The 26797-nt window shown below is 50.0% G+C and overlaps 1 protein-coding gene across 1 annotated transcript; it reads left to right on the forward strand.

Annotated features, from left to right (window-relative positions):
- Positions 1–825: 825 nt before the first annotated feature.
- Positions 826–25368, forward strand: LOC149427296 (uncharacterized; the record flags this gene model as incomplete). The annotated part of the gene is made up of 11 exons (XM_089668156.1): positions 826–1121; positions 10651–11010; positions 15330–15443; positions 16611–16727; positions 17097–18827; positions 19367–19492; positions 19938–20060; positions 22639–23622; positions 23800–23937; positions 24545–24607; positions 25209–25368. Coding segments are annotated over exons 1-11 (4207 nt in total), but the record flags the coding sequence as incomplete, so codon positions are not given.
- Between the last annotated feature and the right edge of the window lie 1429 nt (positions 25369–26797).

A 26797-nucleotide genomic window follows, 5' to 3' on the forward strand; every position in this document is an offset into this window, starting at 1 on the left:
GGGGGAATACTTATGGACATGGGGGGAGCTAACACTCTAATGTCCCCTCCCCCACAGTCACATCATTCTCTGTACAGAGGAGCTTACACTCTAATGTCCCCTCCCCCACAGTCACATCAGTCTCTGTACCAGAGGAGCTTACACTCTAATGTCCCCTCCCCCACAGTCCCATCAGTCTCTGTTCCAGAGGAGCTTACACTCTAATGTCCCCTCCCCCACAGTCCCATCAGTCTCTGTACAGAGGAGCTTACACTCTAATGTCCCCTCCCCCACAGTCACATCAGTCTCTGTACCAGAGGAGCTTACGCTCTAATGTCCCCTCCCCCACAGTCACATCAGTCTCTGTACCAGAGGAGCTTACGCTCTAATGTCCCCTCCCCCACAGTCCCATCAGTCTCTGTACAGAGGAGCTGACACTCTAATGTCTCCTCCCCCACAGTCCCATCAGTCTCTGTACCAGAGGAGCTTACGCTCTAATGTCCCCTCCCCCCACAGTCCCATCAGTCTCTGTACCAGAGGAGCTTACACTCTAATGTCCCCTCCCCCACAGTCCCATCAGTCTCTGTACCAGAGGAGCTTACGCTCTAATGTCCCCTCCCCCCACAGTCCCATCAGTCTCTGTACCAGAGGAGCTTACACTCTAATGCCCCCTCCCCCACAGTCCCATCAGTCTCTGTACCAGAGGAGCTTACACTCTAATGTCCCCTCCCCCGCAGTGTCACACTATGATTATACACATATATAGCTCTGACATATACCGCAGCGCTGTATAGATGACATCATCATTCCACAAAGTCCTGACTCCTCCCTCTTTCCTTCCCGGCAGGTCCATGATGCCTCAGTGCCCGGCGGCCGGCAGCAGTGGTGACCCCGAAGTGACGGATGACTCCCCCCTGGACTCCGCAGACAGATGGGTTGGTCTGTGCGATGTGACCCGGCCCGAGCGCACGCCACTCATTCACAACACAGAACATGAGACCGGCTCCTCCCACATTGAGGGGGGATCAAAGGGTGAAGAAGGCGGGCCCAATAATGACGAGAGCCGCCCTACACGGGGCGCAGCGCCATCCCTGTCCCAGAGGAGCCCGGAGAGGGGTGTGACCCGACACCATGACACTCAGGTGAGAGGATGGATTTGGGGATTCAGCAAACCTGCCATTCAGTCTATGAGCGATCCTCAGGGGAGGGTCATACAGACAGCTCCTCCTCCTCTGAAGTCAGGGGCAGTCCACTTCTCGCCCAGCCAGGCATACATCTTTATGGGAGGAGCCTGGGGTCGGTTGTATGTTTGTCGTAGATCTGTGGTCAGATTTCCCCGGAGTTGCTCTGTATATGGAGTGAGCGGAGCTGGAGGGCCGGACAGATATCGTCCAATCACACGGCCAGAAGACTTGTACGATGTCCTGTGGTGACCGATTCCCTTTACCTGGCTGTACACACCCCGTACTCTCAGGTCAGGAGCAGCCTTGGGGCCGGGGCCCCCAACAGGACACCCAATAGGATATGTTTTCCAGTCTTCCTGGACCCCAGTATGGTGAACGCAGGACCCTTCCATGCCGCCCCCAATGCAGTGCTGGGCGCCAGTCTGATCAGTTGGGGTATGATGCTCACATGACCCCTCCCCACCGCCCACATTGATAGGTTCTAGCCTGGTACATCCAGGTATGGAGATCATGTGACCCACCCCCCTCTTCCCACAATGCAGTGCTGGGCTCTAGCCTGGTACTTCCAGGTATGGGGATCACGTGGCCCTCCCCCCTCCTCCCACAATGCAGTGCTGGGCTCTAGCCTGGTACTTCCAGGTATGGGGATCACGTGGCCCTCCCCCTCCTCCCACAATGCAGTGCTGGGCTCTAGCCTGGTACTTCCAGGTATGGGGATCACGTGGCCCTCCCCCCTCCTCCCACAATGCAGTGCTGGGCTCTAGCCTGGTACTTCCAGGTATGGGGATCACGTGGCCCTCCCCCCTCCTCCCACAATGCAGTGCTGGGATCTAACCTGGTACTTCCAGGTATGGAGATCACGTGGCCCTTCTCCCACAATGCAGTGCTGGGTTCTAGCCTGGTACTTCCAGGTATGGGGATCACGTGGCCCTCCCCCCTTCTCCCACAGTGCAGTGCTGGGTTCTAACCTGGTACTTCCAGGTATGGAGATCACATGGCCCTCCCCCCTTCTTCCACAATGCAGTGCTGGGCTCTAGCCTAGTACATCTAGGTATGGTGATCATGTGACCCACCCCCGTATCTCACATTGATGGGTTCTAGCTTGGTACTTCCAGGTATGGAGATCACATGACCTCTCCAACAATGCAGTGCTGGGTTCTAGCCTGGTACTTCCAGGTATGGAGATCACATGACCCTCCTCCCACAATGCAGTGCTGGGTTCCAGTCTGGTACTTCCAGGTATGGAGATCACATGACCCTCCTCCCACAATGCAGTGCTGGGTTCTAGCCTGGTACTTCCAGGTATGGAGATCATGTGACCCTCCTCCCATGCTCCCACAATGCTGTGCTGGGTTCTGTCCTGGTACTTCCAGCTATGCAGATCACATGCCCCTCCTCCACCATCAGTGAACACCCCTCCCTGTGTAGGAGGAGCTCCTCCAGCAGTCGGTTGGGCTCCATGTTCGGGGCCCATTGACATGTTTGCTGCGTGTTACCATGTGTTGTGCCATAGAGCAGACCACACGCATGGCGTCGCGGCACCCTTCACAATGGCGAGCGCGTTACTGCAGCGCAGAAGTCTCAATGGGCGCTTCCATTTTTTGAGGTGCGACAACTCGCGGTGCAGCAACCATTTGGGGCCATAAAACCCGAAACGTCAAAAATCGAACATTTTTTTTTATTTCTTTTCCGCTTATATTCGACCCGTTTCGGGAACGTAATTTCAATGGGCGGGCCTTAACGCGCCAGGAAACCACGAGGGTCCATTCAGACCTCGGCGCTGTGCGGACGCGTGCGTCGGCGCACTTTGCTGGAGTCGCTGCCTCGGGGCACCGATTAGAATGAATAGCACCGCAGCGCGGCGTTGTGGCGTCTTCTCGCACGCATGACGACAACGCGAGGATGTGAGCGGGCCCCCGCGTCCTACCAGGGCGGCTCCAACATACGGGGCTGGGATTGCTGCGGGCGACTGGGAAACTTCCTCCAGGCCCCCCATCCCCCGACCTGCGCACCCCACCGCCGCTTTTCCACGCCGACCTCTGCGTGTCATTGGAGAGAGGCTGATAAATGGGCTCGGTGATGGATGTGGTCACATGACTTCCCACAACAAAGAGGACCCGACTGACACCGACAGATGATGACGAATGACGTGGCCAGGTGTCGCCCACCAGTCTGAGCGCAATGAAGAGAGAAAAAATGTTCGGTGATGAAGGGCGGGCGCTGGGGGACGCTCATTAATCTTCACTCCCAGGAAAGTGACCCGGAGGGCCGGCGCTCAGCATCTTCTGTCTTTTATTCTATTGGATTTTACGTTTTTATTTTATGGTTTTGTGTGTTTTATAGGATATTTTTGTGTCTTTGTATTTTATTTATAGTCAATTTATATATTAGATTTGTTTGTTTTTTTGTTTTTTATATTTCTCGTTTTTTTTTTTTTTTTGCTTTTATCTTTGTATGTATTTTATTTGTTTTCTATTTATGGATTTTATTTTCTATTTATATGATTTTAATTTATATTTATTTCTTGCTTTTTTTTGTTTTATATGTGTTTTTGTTTTTTTTTCTTTTTAAATCTTTTTTTTTTTTCTTTTTTTACTTTTATGTTTGTATGTATTTTATTTGTTTTCTATTTATGGATTTTATTTTCTATTTATAAGATTTTAATTTATATTTTTTCTTGCTTTTTTTTGTTTTATATTTGTTTGTTTTTTTAATATTTATATGTTTTTTTATTTATATTTTTATGGCTTTTTTTGTTTTGTTTTTAATGTATGTTATTTTGTTTCATTGATATGTTTTATTTATGATTTGTCTTTTTATTTATTTCATGATTTGTCTTTTTTATTTATTTCATGATTTTGTCTTTTTATTTATTTCATGATTTTGTCTTTTTATTTATTTCATGATTTGTCTTTTTATTTATTTCATGATTTTGTCTTTTTATTTATTTCATGATTTTGTCTTTTTATTTATTTCATGATTTTGTCTTTTTATTTATTTCATGATTTGTCTTTTTATTTATTTCATGATTTGGCTTTTTATTTATTTCATGATTTTGTCTTTTTATTTATTTCATGATTTTGTCTATTTATTTCATGATTTGTCTTTTTATTTATTTCATGATTTTGTCTTTTTATTTATTTCATGATTTTGTCTTTTTATTTATTTCATGATTTTGTCTTTTTATTTATTTCATGATTTTGTCTTTTTATTTATTTCATGATTTTGTCTTTTTATTTATTTCATGATTTGTCTTTTTATTTATTTCATGATTTTGTCTTTTTATTTATTTCATGATTTTGTCTTTTTATTTATTTCATGATTTTGTCTTTTTATTTATTTCATGATTTGTCTTTTTATTTATTTCATGATTTTGTCTTTTTATTTATTTCATGATTTTGTCTATTTATTTCATGATTTGTCTTTTTATTTATTTCATGATTTTGTCTTTTTATTTATTTCATGATTTTGTCTTTTTATTTATTTCATGATTTTGTCTTTTTATTTATTTCATGATTTTGTCTTTTTATTTATTTCATGATTTTGTCTATTTATTTCATGATTTTGTCTTTTTATTTATTTCATGATTTTGTCTTTTTATTTATTTCATGATTTTGTCTTTTTATTTATTTCATGATTTTGTCTTTTTATTTATTTCATGATTTTGTCTTTTTATTTATTTCATGATTTGTCTTTTTATTTATTTCATGATTTTGTCTTTTTATTTATTTCATGATTTTGTCTTTTTATTTATTTCATGATTTTGTCTTTTTATTTATTTCATGATTTGTCTTTTTATTTATTTCATGATTTTGTCTTTTTATTTATTTCATGATTTGTCTTTTTATTTATTTCATGATTTTGTCTTTTTATTTATTTCATGATTTTGTCTTTTTATTTATTTCATGATTTGTCTTTTTTATTTATTTCATGATTTTGTCTATTTATTTCATGATTTTGTCTTTTTATTTATTTCATGATTTTGTCTTTTTATTTAATTCATGATTTGTCTTTTTATTTATTTCATGATTTTGTCTTTTTATTTATTTCATGATTTGTCTTTTTATTTATTTCATGATTTTGTCTTTTTATTTATTTCATGATTTGTCTTTTTATTTATTTCATGATTTTGTCTTTTTATTTATTTCATGATTTTGTCTTTTTATTTATTTCATGATTTGTCTTTTTTATTTATTTCATGATTTTGTCTATTTATTTCATGATTTTGTCTTTTTATTTATTTCATGATTTTGTCTTTTTATTTATTTCATGATTTTGTCTTTTTATTTATTGCAGGTACTTTACATATACGGGCGAAACTGGAAAAATGAGAATCTGGTGCAAAAGTTCATTTATTTCAGTGCTGCAACTTAAAAGGTGAAACTAATATATGAGACTCATTACATCAGGAGCGGCGGACTGACAAGTCATGGGGCCCCCCGCGCAATAGGGGATCATGGGGCCCCTGTGTCCCCGCCCACACTCAAACCACACCCAAAAAAGCCTATAAAAGGTACCAGGGGCATCTCATGGGGCCCACTACTGACCCTGGACCCTTGGGCAGGGCCCGGGTGCCCGAATGGTCGGTCCACCCCTGCATTCCATGCAAAGCAAGATAGTTCCAGCCGTGATTTGTCATCATTGTGATGATTATGGCTTCCAGCTCATGAAAACCCCAAATCCACAATCTCAGAAAATGAGAATATTCCATGCAATCAATAAAACACGGATTGTACATAGAACAATATCGCACCTCTGAGAAGTAGAAGCTGCATATGTACTCAGGACTTGGTTTGGGCCCCTTTTGCAGCAATTACTGCCTCAATGCGGCGTGGCATGGAAGCTATCAGCCTGTGGCACTGCTGAGGTGTTATGGAAGACCAGGATGCTTCAATAGCGGCCTTCAGCTCTTCTGCATTGTTCGGTCTCATGTCTCTCATCTTTCTCTTGGCAATGCCCCATAGATTCTCTATGGGGTTCAGGTCAGGCCAGTTTGCTGGCCAATCAAGCACAGTAATCCCACGGTCATTGAACCGGGTTTTGGTCCTTTTGGCAGTGTGGGCGGAGCCAAGTCCTGCTGGAAAATGAAGTCAGCATCCCCATAAAGCTGGTCTGTGGAAGGAAGCATGAAGTGCTCCAACATCTCCTGGTAGACGGCTGCGGTGACCCTGGACTTAATGAAGCACAGTGGACCAACACCAGCAGATGACATGGCTCCCCAAATCAACACAGACTGTGGAAACTTCACACTGGACTCCAAGCATCTTGCAGTGTGTGCCTCTCCATTCTTCCTCCATACTCGGGGTCCTTGGGCCTCTCCATTCTTCCTCCATACTCTGGGTCCTTGTGCCTCTCCATTCTTCCTCCATACTCGGGGTCCTTGTGCCTCTCCATTCTTCCTCCATACTCGGGGTCCTTGGGCCTCTCCATTCTTCCTCCATACTCGGGGTCCTTGGGCCTCTCCATTCTTCCTCCATACTCGGGGTCCTTGGGCCTCTCCATTCTTCCTCCATACTCGGGGTCCTTGTGCCTCTCCATTCTTCCTCCATACTCGGGGTCCTTGGGCCTCTCCATTCTTCCTCCATACTCGGGGTCCTTGGGCCTCTCCATTCTTCCTCCATACTCGGGGCCCTTGTGCCTCTCCATTCTTCCTCCATACTCGGGGTCCTTGGGCCTCTCCATTCTTCCTCCATACTCGGGCTCCTCGGGCCTCTCCATTCTTCCTCCATACTCGGGCTCCTCGGGCCTCTCCATTCTTCCTCCATACTCGGGCTCCTCGGGCCTCTCCATTCTTCCTCCATACTCGGGGTCCTTGTGCCTCTCCATTCTTCCTCCATACTCGGGGTCCTTAGGCCTCTCCATTCTTCCTCCATACTCGGGGTCCTTGTGCCTCTCCATTCTTCCTCCATACTCGGGGTCCTTGGGCCTCTCCATTCTTCCTCCATACTCGGGGTCCTTGGGCCTCTCCATTCTTCCTCCATACTCGGGGTCCTTGGGCCTCTCCATTCTTCCTCCATACTCGGGGTCCTTGGGCCTCTCCATTCTTCCTCCATACTCGGGGTCCTTGGGCCTCTCCATTCTTCCTCCATACTCGGGGTCCTTGGGTCTCTCCATTCTTCCTCCATACTCGGGGTCCTTGTGCCTCTCCATTCTTCCTCCATACTCGGGGTCCTTGTGCCTCTCCATTCTTCCTCCATACTCGGGGTCCTTGTGCCTCTCCATTCTTCCTCCATACTCGGGGTCCTTGTGCCTCTCCATTCTTCCTCCATACTCGGGGTCCCTGTACCTCTCCATTCTTCCTCCATACTCGGGGTCCCTGTACCTCTCCATTCTTCCTCCATACTCGGGGTCCTTGTGCCTCTCCATTCTTCCTCCATACTCGGGGTCCTTGGGCCTCTCCATTCTTCCTCCATACTCGGGGCCCTTGTTTGTTGTTCAGGAGCGGCTTGACAAGAGGAATACGACATTTGAAGCCCATGTCCAGGATCCGTCTGTGTGTGGTGGCTCTTGATGCACTGACTCCAGCCTCAGTCCACTCCTTGTGAAAGTCCCCAACACTTTTGAATGGCCTTTTCCTGACAGTCCTCTCCAGGCTGCGGTCATCCCTGCTGCTTGTGCACCTTTTTCTTCCACACTTTGGGAACATCCAACTTCTTCTGCAATGTCCTTCTGAGGCTTTCCCTCCTTATGGAGGGTGTCAGTGATGGTGTCAGGTCAGCAGTCTTTCCCATGATTGGGATTCCTACTGAACCAGACTGAGAGACCATTTAAAGGCTCAGGAACCCTTTGCAGGTGTTATGGCTGAATGAGCTGATTAGAGTGGGACACTTTGAGCCGAGATTATTCCACCTTTTCACAATATTCTCATTTTCTGAGATTGTGGATTTGGGGTTTTCATGAGCTGTAAGCCATAATCATCACAATGATGACAAATCACGGCTGGAACTATCTTGCGTTGCATGGAATGCAGGGGCGGACTGACCATTCGGGCACTGCCCGAGGGCCCAGGGTCAGTAGGGGGCCCCATGAGATGCCCCTGGTACCTTTTATAGGCTTTTTTAGGTGTGGTTTGAGTGTGGGCGAGGACACAGGGGCCCCATGATCCCCTATTGCCCGGGGGCCCCATGACTTGTCAGTCCGCCGCTGATGTAATGAGTCTCATATATTAGTTTCACCTTTTAAGTTGCTGCACTGAAATAAATCAACTTTTGCACCAGATTCTCATTTTTCGAGTTTCACCCGTATATGTAAAGTACCTGCAATAAATAAAAAGACAAAATCATGTAATAAATAAAAAGACAAAATCATAAATAAAACATCAATGAAACAAAATAACATACATTAAAAACAAAACAAAAAAAGCCATAAAAATATAAATAAAAAAAACCATATAAATATTAAAAAAAAAACAAATATAAAACAAAAAAAAGCAAGAAAAAATATAAATTAAAATCTTATAAATAGAAAATAAAATACATAAATAGAAAACAAATAAAATACATACAAAGATAAAAGCAAAAAAAAGCAAAAAAAAGATTTAAAAAAAAAACAAAACATACATATAAAACAAAAAAAAGCAAGAAATAAATATAAATTAAAATCTTATAAATAGAAAATAAAATCCATAAATAGAAAACAAATAAAATACATACAAAGATAAAAGCAAAAAAAAAAAAAACCAAGAAATAAAAAAAACAAACAAATCTAATACATAAATTGAGAGTGCTCTACGTCTATAGTACATTCACATCAGGCTCCGCCCCCGAGGAGCGTACAATCTAAGGTCCCTAACTCCCATCATACATACACATACTAGGGACAATTTAGACAGGAGACAATTCACCTCCCAGCATGTCTTTGGAGTGTAGGAGGAAACCGGAGTACCCGGAGGATACCCACGCAGTCACAGGGAGAACATGCAAACTCCAGGCAGGTGGTGCAGTGGTTGGGATTCGAACCAACGACCCGAGTACTGCCAGGCAGAAGTGCTAACCATTTAGCCGCTGTGCTGCCCTTTTGTTTTATGTTTAGATTTATTTTCTTATTTTTATTTTATGTATCTTATTTGTTTTAGATTTACATTTTTGTATTTTTTGTTTTTTTTTATACTAAAACGGTTTTTGTTTATTTTTTATGGCTTTTTTGTTTTATTTTTAATGTATTTTGCTTCATTCGATTAATTTTATATTTAAATGTTGTCATGCTTTTTTTTTAATTTATATTTTGTCTTTTGTTTTATTTTGTAATGCATTTTATTTTCTTGTATACATATTTTCTACTTTATGTATTTGTTTTATTTTCATAGTATTTTGTTTTTAGATTTTTTTTTTTTATTATTATTTTAGGCATCTTATTTGTTTTAGATTTCTTTTTTTTTTATATTCATGCTGTTTTTGTTTATATTTTGTATGGCTTTTTTGTTTTATTTTTAATATATTTTGTTTAGTTTGTGATTTTATATATATGTATGTTATATTTTGTCTTTTATTTTTAATGCATTTTATTTTCTTGTATACATATTTTCTACTTTATGTATTTGTTTTATTTTCACAGTATGTTGTTTTTAGATTTTTTTTTTTTTTATTATTATTTTAGGCATCTTATTTGTTTTAGATTTCTTTTTTTTTTTATATTCATGCTGTTTTTGTTTATATTTTGTATGGCTTTTTTGTTTTATTTTTAATATATTTTGTTTAGTTTGTGATTTTATATATATGTATGTTATATTTTGTCATGCATTTTATTTTCTTGTGTACATATTTTCTACTTTATGTATTTGTTTTATTTTTATAGTATTTTGTTTTTAGTTTTTTTTTTTATGCATCTTATTTGTTCTAGATTTCCTTTTTTTTTTTTATATATTCACAGTTTTTGTTTATATTTTTTATGGCTTTTTTTGTTTTACTTTTAATGTTTTAAATATATATATATTGTCTAATTTTTTTCTGCATTTTATTTTCTTACGTATTTTCTGTTATGTATTCTGTTATCATATGGGGGGGGGGTTATATTTTCTATGCGGCGCTCCTCCTCTGTATATTCACACTTGTTACGGGCGTGCGATGGGGTGGGGAGGAGATTTAAAAAGCGTGCTGCGCGTCTGGAACTACCCGTCAGCCAATCCCGCGCTCTCCTGCCCTGCCATCCTTGGCTGATGCCGGGGGATGGGAATGGGGGATATTTCCCGGCGGATGATCCCGTTGGGTGAGCGAGGAGTCAGCGTTCGCCGTCTCCTCTCATCATTTCATCCTGCCTCTCTTGTTTCCATGGCGACCATCGGCCAGCCATCTTCCCCGTGTGACGGGACATGTCAGCGGCGGGTTGGTCACATTAGTGTCAGCGTCTCACACCGGACCCCGGAGAACACGCCATGCTGATCGCCGAGCTGCCGTGTGTGCCGCGCCGTGCCGGGGTGAGCCTGCTGACCGCCGCGCCGGGGAGGTGATTTCAGAGTGTGATGTTCATACGCCGCGCTTGTGTTTTACAGGACGATGTTCCCCCGACGGGCGAGGATCCCCATCCTCCAGATTCACTGCGCAGTCCGTGCCAGATCGGATCGCCCCATCCTCTGGATTCACCGCAAGCACAGTGCCAGATCGGACCGCTCCATCCTCCGGATTCACTGCAAGCACAGTGCCAGATCGGACCGCTCCATCCCCTGGATTCACCGCAAGCACAGTGCCAGATCGGACTGCCCCATCCTCCGGATTCACCGCAAGCACAGTGCCAGATCGGACTGCCCCATCCTCCGGATTCACCGCAAGCACAGTGCCAGATCGGACCGCCCCATCCCCCGGATTCACCGCACATTCCGTGGTCGGGTCATCGATGGCAGACATCTGAACAGGTAGGTGGTCCTCCGGCTTGTAGGCTCTCTGTAAAGTCACCCAAAAGTTGGAGTGTTTAAAATCTTGTACCCCCCCACGTCCCCCTAGACGTGTGCCCCCCCCCCCCGCGTCCCATGTACACGGAACTCCCGGCATCCCCCTAGACGTGCAGCCAGCGCTGTACCCCCAGCATCCCATGTACACGGAACCCCCGGCATCCCCCTAGACGTGCAGCAAGCGTTGTACCCCCGACATACAATGTACACAGAACCCCCGGCATCCCCCTAGACGTTGACCCCCCCAGCGTCCCATATACACGGAACCCCTGGCATCCCTCTAGACCTGCAGCATACATGGAATCCCTGGCACCCCTCAGCAAACATGGAACCCCCAGTATCCCTCTAGCCGTGTAGCAAACATGGAAACCCCGGAATCTCCCTAGACATGCAGTGGAGATTGTACCCCCCAGCATCCCCCTAGATGTGCAGCAAGTACTGTACCCCCCACATCCCATGTACACGGAACCCCCGGCATCCCCCTAGATGTGCAGCCAGCGCTGTACCCCCGGCATCCCATGTACACGGAACCCCCGGCATCCCCCTAGACGTTGACCCCCCCCCCCCCCAGCGTCCCATATACACGGAACCCCTGGCATCCCTCTAGACCTGCAGCATACATGGAATCCCTGGCACCCCTCAGCAAACATGGAACCCCCAGTATCCCTCTAGCCGTGTAGCAAACATGGAAACCCCGGAATCTCCCTAGACATGCAGTGGAGATTGTACCCCCCAGCATCCCCCTAGATGTGCAGCCAGCGCTGTACCCCCGGCATCCCATGTACACGGAACCCCCGGCATCCCCCTAGACGTTGACCCCCCCCCCCCCCCCCAGCGTCCCATATACACGGAACCCCTGGCATCCCTCTAGACCTGCAGCATACATGGAATCCCTGGCACCCCTCAGCAAACATGGAACCCCCAGTATCCCTCTAGCCGTGTAGCAAACATGGAAACCCCGGAATCTCCCTAGACATGCAGTGGAGATTGTACCCCCCAGCATCCCCCTAGATGTGCAGCCAGCGCTGTACCCCCGGCATCCCATGTACACGGAACCTCCGGCATCCCCCTAGACGTGCAGCCAGCACTGTATCCCCGGCATCCCATGTACATGGAACCCCCGGCATCCCCCTAGACGTGCAGCAAGTGCTGTACCCCCAACATCCCATGTACACGGAACCCCCGGCATCCCGCTAAACGTGCAGCCAGCGCTGTACCCCCGGCATCCCCCTAGATGTGCAGCCAGCGATGTACCCCCAACGTCCCATGTACATGGAACCCCCGGCATCCACCTAGACATGCAGGCAGCGCTGTACCCCCGATGTCCCATATACACGGAACCCCCAGCATCCCTCTAGACATGCAGCAAGTACTGTACCCCATGCATCCCATGTACATTGTACCCCATGCATCCCATGTACATTGTACCCCCGGCATCCCTCTAGACCTGCAGCATACATGGAATCTCTGGCACCCCTCAGCAAACATGGAACCCCCAGCATCCCTCTAGCCGTGCAGCAAACATGGAACCCCCAGAATCCCCCTAGATGTGCAGTGGAGATTGTACCCCCCGGCATCCCCCTAGATTTGCAGCAAGTACTGTACGCCCAACGTCCCATGTACACAGAACCCCTGGAATCGCCCTAGACGTGCAGCCTGCACTGTAACCCCCACCGTCCCATGTACACGGAACCCCCGGCATCCCCTAGACATGCAGCCAGCGCTATAGCCTCAGCATCCCCCCTAGACGTACAACAAGAACTGTACCCCCCGGCATCCCATGTACATGGAACTCCTGGCATCCCTCTAGACATGCAGCAAGTACTGTACCCCACGCATCCCATGTACATTGTATCCCTGCATCCCTCCAGCCGTGTAGCAAACATGGAACCCCTGGCATCCCTCTAGACGTGCAGTGGAGATTTTACCCTCCCCCGGCATTCCTCCTGACGTGCAGTGGAGATTCTTTCCCCTGGCATCCCCCTAGACGTGCAGTGGAGATTGTGCCCCCCCGGCATCCCCCTAGACGTGCAGTGTAGATTCTCCCCCCTGGCACCCCCCTAGACTTGCAGCAGAGATTGTACCCTCCGGCATCTTTCTAGGCATGCAGCTTAGATTGTACCCCCCCCCTTCCCGGCATCCCCCTAGACGTGCAGTAGAGATTGTACCCCCCCCAGCATCCCTCTAGATGTGCAGTGTAGATTCTCCCCCCCCCCCCCGCCCCGGCATCCCCCTAGACGTGTAGTGGAGATTGTACCCCCCCCAGCATCCCACTAGATGTGCAGTGTAGAATCCCCCCCCCGGCATCCCCCTAGACGTGCAGCGGAGATTGTTCCCTCCAGCATCTTCCTAGGCGTGCAGCTTAGATTGTACCCCCCCCCCCCCCCCCCCGGCATCCCTCTAGATGTGCAGCAGAGATTGTACCCCCAGCATCCCTTCGGCATCTTCCTAGGCATGCAGCTTAGATTGAAACCCCCCCCCCCCCCGGCATCCCCCTAGACGTGCAGTGGAGATTGTACCCCCAGCATCCCCCTAGACGTGCAGTGGAGATTGTACACCCCCCCCCCCCCCGGCATCCCCCTAAACGTGCAGTGGAGATTGTACCCCCAGCATCCCCCTAGACATGCAGTGGAGATTGTACCCTCCGGCATCTTCCTAGGCATGCAGCTTAGATTGAAACCCCCCCCCCCCGGCATCCCTCTAGACTTGCAGCGGAGATTGTACCCTCCGGCATCTTACTAGGCTTGCAGCTTAGATTGTACCCCCCCCCCGGCATCCCCCTAGACGTGCAGCTTAGATTGTACCCCCTTCCCGGCATCCCCCTAGACGTGCAGTAGAGATTGTACTGGGCAGACTGACAACTCATGGGCCCCCCGGACATAATGGGGCCCCCTTTGTCTCCGCCTACACTCGAGCCACACCCACACAACACCCCACCAGCTCAGCTGCATAGAAAAGGCATTAAAAACAATTTAAGAAATAATAAAACAACGCCGTTGGGTCCCCCCCCCCTCCATTCATACCAAACCCTTCAGGTCTGATATAGGTTTTGAGGGGAACCCCCACGACAAATTTAAAAAAAATGGCATGGGGGTCCCCCCAGGATCCATACCAGACCCTTATCCTAGCATGCAACCCGGCAGGTCAGGAAGGGGGGGGGCAAGCGAGGCCCCCTCCTCAACCATACAGGCCACATGCTCCCAACATGGGGTGCTTTGTTGTGGGGACAAGGGCCTCTTCCCTACAACCCTGATCTATGGTTGTGGGGGTCTGCGGGCGGGGGACTTTTTGGAATCTGGAAGCCCCTTTAGAAAGGGGCCCCCACACCCTGCCCCCCCCCCCATGTGAATAAGCATGGGGTACATGGTGCCGCTACCCATTCACAAAACATAAGTGTGTGAAAAAAGACAGGAGACGGTCTGTGACAAGTCCTGTCTTTCTTCACACTACATTTTTTTGTGAATGGGCATACTCATTCACATGGGGGGGGGGGGGGCGGTATCTGGGGGCCAGATTCCAATAAGCCCCCCACCCGCAGACCCCCACAACCACAGGCCAGGGTTGTGGGGAAGAGGCCCTTGTCCCCATCAACATGGTGCCCCCCTTCCCCAAAGCAATCCCCTCAATGTTGAGGACATGTGGCCTGGTATGGTTCAGGAGGACGGGGGGGCGCTCACTCAACCCCCCCCCCCTTTCCTGACCTGCTGGGCTGCATGCTTGGTTAAGAGTCTGGTATGGATTTGGGGGGGGCGGGGGCCCACGCCATTTTTTTTTTTTTAATTTTGGCATGGAGGTTCCCCTCAAAATCCATACCAGACCTGACGGGGGGGGGGGGACCCCATGCCGTGTTTTAAATGATTTTTTTAATTGCTGGCAATTCTTTTACATTAGGCTCTCAGTGGGGAACCCCTACTGACCCCGGGCCCCTCGGGCAATGCCCAAATGGTCAGTCCGCCCCTGGATTGTACCACCGCTCCCCGGCATCCCCCTTGACATGCAGCGAAGATTGTACCCCCAACATCCCTCTAGACATGCAGTGAACATTATATCCCTGGCACCCCTGTGCAGATGTGCGGTAGAGCTTGTAATCTTACCATCCCCCCAGACGTTCAGTTGAGGTTGTACCCCTGGCCTTCCTCTAGTAAGCCTGTTGCAGAGCAAGGAGGAGGATTATGGGCGACCCTGTCTACATACAGAGTACTGTTGCCATGGCTGGAAGTAAGAGAGATTCATTTTTAGTCTGTACTGAATTGAACTGGAATTCATTGATTGTGTCTCTGCAGGCTGTGGATCCCCAAAAAACGACCTCTCCTCTCTCATCTACCCCGCCCTCTCAACATGTGTCTCCATGCAGCACACAGACCACGGTGGTCACCCCACAGCCAGGAGTCAGTCAGGTGACCATTCAACATGGGTTATGAGGGTGGTTGGTGAACACTGAGAAGGTGATGATGGGGGTTGGTGAACACTGAGAAGGTGATGGAGGTGGTTGGTGAATGCTGAGATGATGGTGGTGGTTGGTGAATGCTGAGAAGATGATGATGGTGGTGGTTGGTGAACACTGAGAAGGTGATGGAGGTGGTTGGTGAATGCTGAGATGATGGTGGTGGTTGGTGAATGCTGAGAAGATGATGATGGTGGTGGTTGGCGAACACTGAGAAGGTGATAATAATGGTGGTGGTGGTTGGCAAACACTGAGAAGGTGATGATGATGGTGGTGGTTGGTGAACACTGAGAAGATGATGATGGTGGTGGTTGGTGAACACTGAGAAGATGATGGTGGTGGTGGTTGGCGAACACTGAGAAGGTGATGATGATGGTAGTGGTTGGTGAACACTGAGAAGATGATGGTGGTGGTGGTTGGTGAACACTGAGAAGATGATGATGGTGGTGGTTGGCGAACACTGAGAAGGTGATGATGATGGTAGTGGTTGGTGAACACTGAGAAGATGATGATGGTGGTGGTTGGTGAACACTGAGAAGATGATGGTGGTGGTTGGCGAACACTGAGAAGGTGATAATGATGGTGGTGGTTGGTGAACACTGAGAAGATGATGATGGTGGTGGTTGGTGAACACTGAGAAGATGATGGTGGTTGGCGAACACTGAGAAGGTGATAATGATGGTGGTGGTGGTTGGCGAACACTGAAAGGTGATGATGGTGGTGGTTGGTGAACACTGAGAAGGTGATAATAATGGTAGTGGTGGTGGTGGTTGGTGAATGCTGAGAAGATGATGATGATGGTGGTGGTTGGCGAACACTGAAAGGTGATGATGGTGGTGGTTAGTGAACACTGAGAAGGTGATGATGATGGTGGTGGTTGGCGAACACTGTGAGGGTTATGATGGTGGTTGGCGAACACTGTGAGGGTTATGATGGTGGTTGGCGAATACTGTGAGGGTTATGATGGTGGTTGGCGAGATCTATGAATGTTATGAGCACTGTGCAGGGATCCTTTATGATATGCAGTTGAATGACCTGTAGGACCTGCTGATGTCTGTCCGTGTCTCCTTCACTTTGTTTTTCTTTGTGCAGATCTCTGATGCTTTTTGTCCATTTCCAGCAGATTGTTTTGAACTTCCGGGAGCAGGGGGATGGACTTGCACTGGACGGTGTGCCCCCTGAAGCCGTGTCTCAGTATCATGGGGAAGGCCACGTGTCGCAGCGAGTGGCTAAGCAGGTACGGGGTCATAGATGAAGGGTGCAGAAGGGTCCAGTCTGATCTTTTCATGTAGCGGAGGCTGGAGGCTTCTAGGGGAGCTTGCAGAGTAAGGAGGAAATCCGATTCCTTTAGGCCTGATGCCCACGGGCACACGGGGCCATCTATGTCATTGTCATTTCATGCCCTGAAGACACAGCTGCAGAGTACTGTATGTAGGTATAGGACGGGGGTCATTCTCAACCTCCCGGAGAGGACTCGTCCTATATTTTCAGCCCCCAATCTGTTCATTTATGGTGATTGTAATGTCCCGTGGTGGAGTAGTGGAATAGAAGATTGGTTGGTCTCTCAGGTTGTACTTCTAGTAGTTTTTTTTTCTCTCTTTTTCAGATTGTTCTCATCTTTGTGAATCAGCCATCTGAGTCAACCAAGCAGACGGGTTCCAGATCATGTGGAGGTCCCACCTGTACCGTGAACGCCAGTACCCAGACCAGCGGGGGAATGTGTCACCTGCATTGTGACAGACACTCTCCACCCAAGTCACCTCATCGCTTTGTGCAGAATCGGAGTTGTGGTACACAGACTGAGTGGGATAGAAGACATGAGATACCTGAACCCTCCCCTGTCCACACGAATGTCCCATCCATGTCACACCTGGTGTCCCAGCAGACATCCAAATCCAGTCAGTCTGAATGTACACGCAGAGTACCAGAGCTCCCTTCATCTTCATGTTATGCACAAATGATATCTCAGGAGGAGGGAGCACCGGGCCTGACCTTCATATTGGGACAGGGAATACCGACTCCTTCCTCCGATCTAGATGCTTCTTCTCAGTCATGTCTTGGTCCTGCAGACACACTGGCCAATAGCCGGGCAGACAGGACCAGGAGGTTTGAAAACACCAGTACTCCACCCCCAGTCCTGGAGACACAGGCCCCACCAGATCACTGTCTGGAGCATGAACGGTCTCCACTCTTCAGCTGTCAGACCAAAGTGTCCAGTGGATCAAGGGATCTCGCCGATTCACCCTCTGACATCTCCGCCCTCTGTCCACCTGCACCATGCAAGGAGACACAACTGTCTAGTCTGGAACCCATGGAAACCACCTCCCCTGATGGCCAAACTGCTGGAAGACATGTCAACCTGAACCAAGAACCGTCTATTGAGAAACCCATGGAAACCATGTTCCCTGATGGCCCAACTGCTGGAAAACATGGCGACCTGAACGAAGAACCGTCTATTGAGAAACCCATGGAAACCATGTTCCCTGATAGCCCAACTGCTGGAAAACATTGCAACCTAAACCAACTGTCCATTGAGAAATCAATGGAAACCACCACCTCTGATGGCCAAACTGCTGAAAGACTTGGAGAACTGACCAGTCATCCGTCTATTGAGAAACCCATAGAAACCACCACCTCTGATGGCCAAACTGCTGGAAGACTTGGAGAACTGAACAGTCATCCGTCTATTGAGAAATCCATAGAAACCACCACCTCTGATGGCCAAACTGCTGGAAGACTTGGAGAACTGAGCAGTCATCCGTCTATTGAGAAACCCATGGAAACCACCACCTCTGATTGCCAAACTGCTGGAAAACATGGCAACCTGAACCAACAACCATCCATAGAGAAACCCATGGAAATCACCACCGCTTATGAAGAAACTGGTAGAATACATGGAGAACTGAACCAAGAACCATCTTTTGAGAAGCCCATGGAAACCACCACCTCTGATGGTCAAACTGCTGGAAGACATGGCAGCCTGAACCAACAACCATCCATAGAGAAACCCATGGAAATCACCACCGCTTATGAAGAAACTGGTAGAATACATGGAGAACTGAACCAACAACCATCATTTGAGAAGCCCATGGAAACCACCACCTCTGATGGTCAAACTGCTGGAAGACATGGCAGCCTGAACCAACAACCTTTTAGTGAGGAATCCATGAAAACCACCTCCTTTGATGGCCAAGCTGCTGAAAAACATGGCAACCTTTTTCTCGATACTTCCCCCCACATACCCTGCCAAAGCTCCCACACCCAGACTGACCAATCCAATGAGTGTCCATGTGTTCCTGGAAAAAAGCTTCTAGGCTCAAGGGAAGAAAAGCCAGAGGTAAGAGTTTTTTTTTATCTATCCAACTACCTGGTGTTCTTGGGGGGATGAAGCGGGTGGAAGGAAAATGCTTTAAGCTGCAGGCGAACAAGGTAGGTGGGAGGAAGACTCTGAGCTGTGGGGTGAGGTATGTGGGAGACACTTTGAGCCGGAGGAGGGGCAGGGAACTGTTGTGTCTATGAGGTGCAGTGGGTCATAGGAGCTGTTGTGTCTGGGTGCGGAGGAATGCTCTGCTTTTTGCCCCCTTTTAGGATTGTTGTGGTTGTCTAGTGTGTGGACCAGGGGCGGACTGACCATTTGGAAACTCGGGCACTGCCCGAGGGCCCAGGGTCAGCAGGGGGCCCCATGAGATGCCCCTGGTACCTTTTTCATAGGTTTTTTTGAGTTTGGGCAAGGACACAGGGACCCCATGATCCCCTATTGCCCGGGGGCCCCATGAGTTGTCAGTCCGCCCCTGGAATGGACACATCCTACTTTATGGACCTAAAATGTTCTTCTGCGTATATTTCATATGATGTATGAGTTGTGCTTAATTCCAGATCACCGATAACCTCACACTGAAGAGCCTCGGTAGATGTGAGCCAGAACATCCTTCATGTTCCTCTCCGTCCAATCACAACCAGAAGCCGTGTGGAACTTCCTGTCTATCACCATCTTTAAAGCAGGTATCCGAGCTCATCTCCTCAACCATGGTGGAGACCAAAGCAGGGAAGGGTTATCGCTTCTGTCCGTTGTCCCTTTCAGGAAGATTCCCTTTTGCTTCCACTAGTACAGGAAGTAGGAGTAGATCCCTCCAATGGGGACAAAAACACATTGTTAGTAGAGCGGTGAAGGGTTGTAACGTCTGACGGTGTTTTCTAGCTGTCTGTACCTTCCTGTCCAGGTGACACCCATTGCCCCTGGTGTGTCACAGGCACAGAACGTGAGCTGAAACCTCTCCAATGGCGCCTTAGAAATAAATATCGGATGCTATTCAAACTATAAAAATAATTTGGTTGAATTTTTCTTTGTGTGGTGCACATGGCCCCATGAGTCTGCAGTGACCCGCCTGTTGGAGGCCCTTCAGTAGAAGGCTGTCCTCACGGACCATCTTGTCCTTTCTCTTCCCAGTACTTGGATAATCTGCTGGAACAGCACAGGATGTCTCTGAATGATCCTGTCCATCACCAGAAGAGCCCATCCTCCTCTTCCTTGTCGGATCCCTGTGCCCTACCTCAGCCTCATGTCCGACAGGTGAGTCCCCTCTACCTGCTTGTCTGTTCTAGACCCTCCCATGCACCTCCCTGAGTCTCTATGCCCCGCCTCAGGTTTGACAGGTGAGTCCCCTCTGCCTGCCTCTCTGTTCTAGACCCTCCCATGCGCTTCCCTGAGTCTTCGTGGCCCACCTCAGCCTCAGGTTTGACAGGTGAATCCCCTCCCATGCACCTCCCTGAGTCTCCGTGCCCCACCTCGGCCTCAGGTTCGACAGGTGAGTCCCCTCCCATGCACCTCCCTGAGTCTCCATGTCCCACCTCAGCCTCAGGTTCGACAGGTGAGTCCCCTCTGCCTGCCTCTCTGTTCTAGACCCTCCCATGCGCTTCCCTGAGTCTTCGTGGCCCACCTCAGCTTCAGGTTTGACAGGTGAGTCCCCTCCCATGCACCTCCCTGAGTCTCCGTGCCCCACCTCAGCCTCAGGTTCGACAGGTGAGTCCCCTCTGCCTGCCTCTCTGTTCTAGACCCTCCTATGCACCTCCCTGAGTCTCCGTGCCCCACCTCAGGTTCCACAGGTGAGCCCCCTCTGTTCATCTCGCTGTTCTAAACCCTCTGATGGTCCTCCTTGAGTCTATGTGCTCCAACCCAGCCTCATGTCTGACAGGTGAGAGCCCCCTCTGTTCTAGACCCTCCCATACCCCTCTTCAAGCCCTTTCCCTCTGCTCCCAGCCTCATGTCTGACAGGTAAGTTCCCTCTGTCAGTTCCCCTGTTCTAGACCCTCTCAAGCTACTCCCTGAGTTTCTTTTCTCTGCCCCAGCCTCATTGTCAAACAGTGAGTTCCCTTTGCCTGTCCCTAAGCTTTAGAACCTTCCATACTGCTCCCAAAGTCACTGGTCCCCCCACACTCATGTCTGACAGGTAAGTTCCCTTTTCCTGTCCCTCATCTCTAGTCCCTGCCAATGGTTCTCTCCAAGTCTCTTCTCTCCACCCCAGCCTTAAGTCCGACATGAGAGTTCCCTCCCGTTCTCTCCCCTGAGTCCCTGAGCTCCACGCCAGCTATGTGCCTGACAGGTGAGTCCCCTCCGCTGTAGACCCTCCCATGCTCCTCCCTGGTTCACTATGCTCCACCCCAGCCTCATTTCTGACAGGTGAGTCCCCACTGCTATCCCTCTGTTTTAGTCTCTCAATTATCCCTCCCGAGTCCCTTCACTCCACCCCAGCCTCATGTCTGACAGGTAAGTCACCTCTGCCAGTCCCTCTACTCTAGACCTTCTCAAGCTCCTAGTTAAGTTCCTTCACTCCACCCCAGCCTCATGTCCAAAAGGTAACCTTCCTTTGCCCATCCCTCTGCTCTAGACCCTCCCTAGCTCCTATCCAAGTCCCTTTTTTCCACCCCATCCTCATGTCTGACAGGCGAGTCCCCTCTGCTGTAGACCCTCCCATGCTTCATTCTGTTTCCATTTGCCCCACCCCATCTTCATTCCCGACAGGCCAGTCCCCTCTGCTGTAGACCCTCCCATGCTCCTCTCCGTTTCCATTTGCCCCACCCCATCCTCATTCCCGACAGGCGAGTCCCCTCTGCTGTAGACCCTCCCATGCTCCTTCCCGTTTCCTTTTGCTCCCCCCATCCTTATGCTGGACAGGCGAGTCCCCTCTGCTGTAGACCCTCCCATTCTCCTCTCCGTTTCCTTCTGCTCCTCCCCATCCTCATGCTGGACAGGCGAGTCCCCTCTGCTGTAGACCCTCCCATGCTCCTTCCCGTTTCCTTTTGCTCCCCCCATCCTTATGCTGGACAGGCGAGTCCCCTCTGCTGTAGACCCTCCCATTCTCCTCTCCGTTTCCTTCTGCTCCTCCCCATCCTCATGCTGGACAGGCGAGTCCCCTCTGCTGAAGACCCTCCCATTCTCCTCTCCGTTTCCTTCTGCTCCTCCCCATCCTCATTCCCGACAGGCCAGTCCCCTCTGCTGTAGACCCTCCCATGCTCCTTCCCGTTTCCTTTTGCTCCTCCCCATCCTTATGCTGGACAGGCGAGTCCCCTCTGCTGTAGACCCTCCCATTCTCCTTCCCGTTTCCTTCTGCTCCTCCCCGTCCTTATGCTGGACAGGCGAGTCCCCTCTGCTGTAGACCCTCCCATGCTCCTCTCCGTTTCCATTTGCCCCACCCCATCCTCATTCCCGACAGGCGAGTCCCCTCTGCTGTAGACCCTCCCATGCTCCTTCCCGTTTCCTTCTGCTCCTCCCCATCCTCATGCTGGACAGGCGAGTCCCCTCTGCTGTAGACCCTCCCATTCTCCTCTCCGTTTCCTTCTGCTCCTCCCCATCCTCATGCCCGACAGATGTTTTTCCCTCTGCTGAAGACACTCCCATGCTTCTTTCCAATTGCTCCACCCCATCTGCATGCCCGGCATGTGATTCCCTTCTGCTGTAGCCCCTCCCATGCTCCTCCCCGTTTCCTTTTGCTCCTCACCATCCTCATTCCTGACAGGTGGTTCCCCTCTGCTGTAGCCCCTCCCATGCTCCTCTCCGTTTCCTTTTGCTCCTCCCCGTCCTCATGCCCCATGCTCTTCTCCAGAACCTCTCCAGTATCCGATTGGCTGAATTTTTTTTTTTTTTTTTTCAGATCGTATTGAATTTTCTGGAGAAAGAGCGCAGGCCAGTCAGTACGGATGTCTCCAGTTCCGGCATTTCTAGCGGAATGTCCCCTTCCTTGGAGATCATGGCAGGGGATCAGAATATCTCCCACCCTGGCCCTGCCGCCGACCAGTCATGTTCCTCAGCAAGCATGTCAGAGAGCCAGGATGTGTCCGGCCCCGGCGCATCTTTAATAACAAGCATGGCAGACGGTCAGGATGTGCTAAAACCTGGCAATTCTGAAGACTTGTTATCCTCAGCAGGTGATCAGGGTGACCCCGAGCCAAGCAACGGGAGTGACATGACCTCTTCTGAACAATTGACAAGCAAGCCATTGATTCAGGATGTCTGCAGTCCTGGCACGGCACGCGATGCGTCATCTTCATTAATAACCGGCATGGTTGTGAATCGGGATTTCCCCGAATCTGCTAGCACTGAAAACTCACCTTCAGCATTATCGAGCGGGGCAGCTGATCAGGATATCCCTGGGCTCAGCAATTCTGAACTGACTCACGAAGCAGAGAATCCTGATGTAGCTGCTCCTGTCACCTCCAGTATCTCCTCATCTTCTGCCTTAATGAACGACATGCCAGGTCACCGGGATGTCCCCGGTCCTGGGGATTTGCTGAATTCTGCAGTATTAACCAGCAAGCCAGAGCATCAGGATCTTTTCAGTTCTGGCACTGCTAGTGACTCTTCTTTACAAACGACGAGCATGTCAGTGACTCAGGATGTCTCCAGTACTGGCGCACCCAGTCCTGATTCTTCTTCAGTATTAAAAAGCAGGCCAGTGATTCAGGATATTCCTGGTGCTGACCCTGTTAGTGACGGGCCGTTGAGCCGGGATGCTTCCGGTACTGAGAGCTCTGCATGCGCAGGATCTCCGCCTATAACAAACATACCAGTCAGTAAGGATGTTCCTGAGATTGGCACATCCTCCGTCGTATTAAGGAGCCACCCCGAGGAATCTCAGGTCAGTGTGGGGTACAGATGGGGGGGTGTTCTGCCAGGAAACGGATCCCTGTGTTAGACACCTCTGATGGAAGCTGTGATTCTATGAGGTGGGGTTCCGGTGTCAGGGCAGGGACTTCGCTGGCGGTGATTTGGACCCGTGTTCAGTCCGGTGACACCTTTTGTGGTTGATTTGCAGATTGGTGATGAGACTCCAGAGGAGGTAATGAGCATTCCTAAGGACCGGCCTGAGGGCCCGCTGAGCCCGCCGCTGAGACCCCCAAAGAGCCACAGCTGCCCTGCTTTGGGATTGGACGCAGTGATGTCATCTACGCAGGTGAGACCATTACCCCAGTACAGGTGAGACCATTACCCCAGTACAGGTGAGACCATTACCCCAGTACAGGTGAGACCATTACCCCAGGGTACAGGTGAGACCATTACCCTAGTACAGGTGAGACCATTACCCCAGTACAGGTGAGACCATTACCCCGGGGACAGGTGAGACCATTACCCTAGTACAGGTGAGACCATTACCCCGGGGACAGGTGAGACCATTACCCCGGGGACAGGTGAGACCATTACCCCGGGGACAGGTGAGACCGTTACCCCCCCCCTTCCCAATCAGGATTGTCCTCCCTATAGACACTGTGAGTCTGACACCCTCCCCCATCAGGATTGTCCTCCCTATAGACGCTGTGACATCCCCCCCAATCAGTCCGAGAACTGTATTTATACAACTGTTGTGATCTCCCTGTACAGCCCCCCCATGTCATCCATACCACCCAATACAGTACATGGGGGCAGGAATGGAGGAGATTTGTTCTCTGCACAGTGCTCCAGTTGTGTGCTTCCCAGATATTGTGACACCGCCACCCCCCCCCCCCCCCCGGGTGACACCGTAGTCTCCTATGCTGAAAGGTGTTTTTTTTTTTACCTTCTAGGAGGAGCGGCTCCCTGCGGCTGAGGATGGCGGGTTGGTGGGAACTCTGCGAAGCTGCTCTGGGGTAAGATATTCACCTCTATTGCCTGTGTTCTACGGGGACCGGTGGGAGCTGTGCGACCCCATTCACCGCCATTCACCGCCATTCACCGCCATTCACCGCCATTCACCGCCATTCACCGCCATTCACTGCCATTCACCGCCATTCACTGCCATTCACTGCCATTCACCGCCATTCAATACCATTCACCGCCATTCACTACCATTCACTACCATTCACTGCCATTCACCGCCATTCAATACCATTCACTGCCATTCATCGCCATTCACTACCATTCACTACCATTTACTGCCATTCAATACCATTCAATACCATTTACTGCCATTCACCGCTCTTTGTGTTATATGGGGACCGGTTGGAGCTGTGCGACCTCATTCACCGCCATTCACCACCATTTACTGCCATTCACCGCCATTCACCGCCATTCAATACCATTTACTGCCATTCACCGCCATTCACTACCATTCACTACCATTCACCGCCAGTCATCGCCATTCACCACCATTCACCGCCATTCAATACCATTTACTACCATTCACCGCCATTCACCGCCATTCAATACCATTCACCGCCATTCACCGCTCTCCGTTTCTTCTTCCTGCAGCTGACCTTCGATGACATCGCGGTGTATTTCTCCCAGGAGGAGTGGGAGGTCCTGGAGGGCCCCCAGAAGGGTCTGTACTGCCAGGTGATGATGGACAATTATCGCTCTCTGACCTCCCTCGGTACGTCCAACAATTCTCCATTGTGTCATTACCTGCTTGGTACCTGGGTGGGGGATGGGGGGACCTCTGCTCGGCGGGGGATGGGTGGGACCTCTGCTCGGTGGGGGATGGGTGGGACCTCTGCTCGGTGGGGTATGGGGGGAACCTCTGCTTGGTACCTGGGCGGTGGATGGGTGGGACCTCTGCTCGGTGGGGTATGGGGGGAACCTCTGCTCGGTACCTGGGCGGGGGATGGGGGGAACCTCTGCTCGGTACCTGGGCGGTGGATGGGGGGGAACCTCTGCTCGGTACCTGGGCGGGGGATGGGGGGAACCTCTGCTCGGTGGGGGATGGGACCTCTGCTCGGTGGGGAATGGGTGGGACCTCTGCTCGGTACCTGGGCGGGGGATGGGGGGGAACCTCTGCTCGGTGGGGGATGGGACCTCTGCTCGGTGGGGAATGGGTGGGACCTCTGCTCGGTACCTGTCATTTCAATTATTTATATGACGTTGACACTCACACTGTTACATCACAGTGCCCCCCCTTGCCTTACCTTGTGCAGGGTCTGGAGGAGGACCAGAGAAGGGCTGCTGAATACTGAGACCGGGGGAGGTGCAGACGAGGGGGGTGTTGCAGCTGCGCAGAGAGGAGCAAGTTCTGTAGGAGTACTGACCTCCTCTCTGCTGCTGACTGCTAAGATGGGGGGGCAGAGATGAAACTCTGCGGCTGGACAGAGAGGACCAGGATCAGGTGGAGGAGTTCTGCCCTCCTCTCCGCTGCTGACTGCTGAGACGGGGGGGGGGAGGGGTGAACGGTGATCCTGTCTGTGGCTGGAGGAGCAGGATCTGGCGGAGGAGTTTTGTCCTCCTCTCTGCTGCTGAGATGGGGGTGGAGACGATCCTCACTGTGGCTGCACAGAGAGGAGCAGGGTCTGGCGGAGGAGTTCTGTCCTCCTCTGCTGAGACCAGCTGGGGGTGGAGATGAGGGGGGTGCCACAGCTGCAGGGGAGGTGCGAGGGCCACGTGAAATGGCTCACTGGCCTTGTGTTCGACACGTGCTGCACAGCATCATGCCAGGACCGTGTTTTTGTGACGCCCTTGTTCTCCCATCCACCCAGTGTGAACTGGGGGGGGGGACTATTCATTGCCATGCATGCACGGGATTGGGTACTGACTTCGGGGGAGGAGATCAACTATGGTTTCAAAAATCCAAAATGGCGGCCTGTGGTGTTTAATGTTTTTTTTTCTATAGAACTGGCACTGCAGCTTTCACTGAAAATATGCAATTTAGAGTCTTTGTTTAGCAGTCACAAGTCCGGCCCACTTCCTGTTCAATGTGTTATGTAAACATGTTCCCGCCTACATGTATGTGCGCTGGTCACAGGGAAGGCGTGTCCACACCCCGCACATATGGGGTGCTGAGGGGGCTCTCGCTGCACGCTCCGAGCACACGAATCAAAGACACCTCTCAGTCCCCACTAACAATTGGT

This window comes from Staurois parvus, unplaced genomic scaffold (assembly GCF_062004578.1).
Source record: "Staurois parvus isolate SC_StPar_1 unplaced genomic scaffold, SC_StPar_1.0 ptg003911l, whole genome shotgun sequence".
In the NCBI taxonomy this organism is placed as follows: domain Eukaryota; kingdom Metazoa; phylum Chordata; class Amphibia; order Anura; family Ranidae; genus Staurois; species Staurois parvus.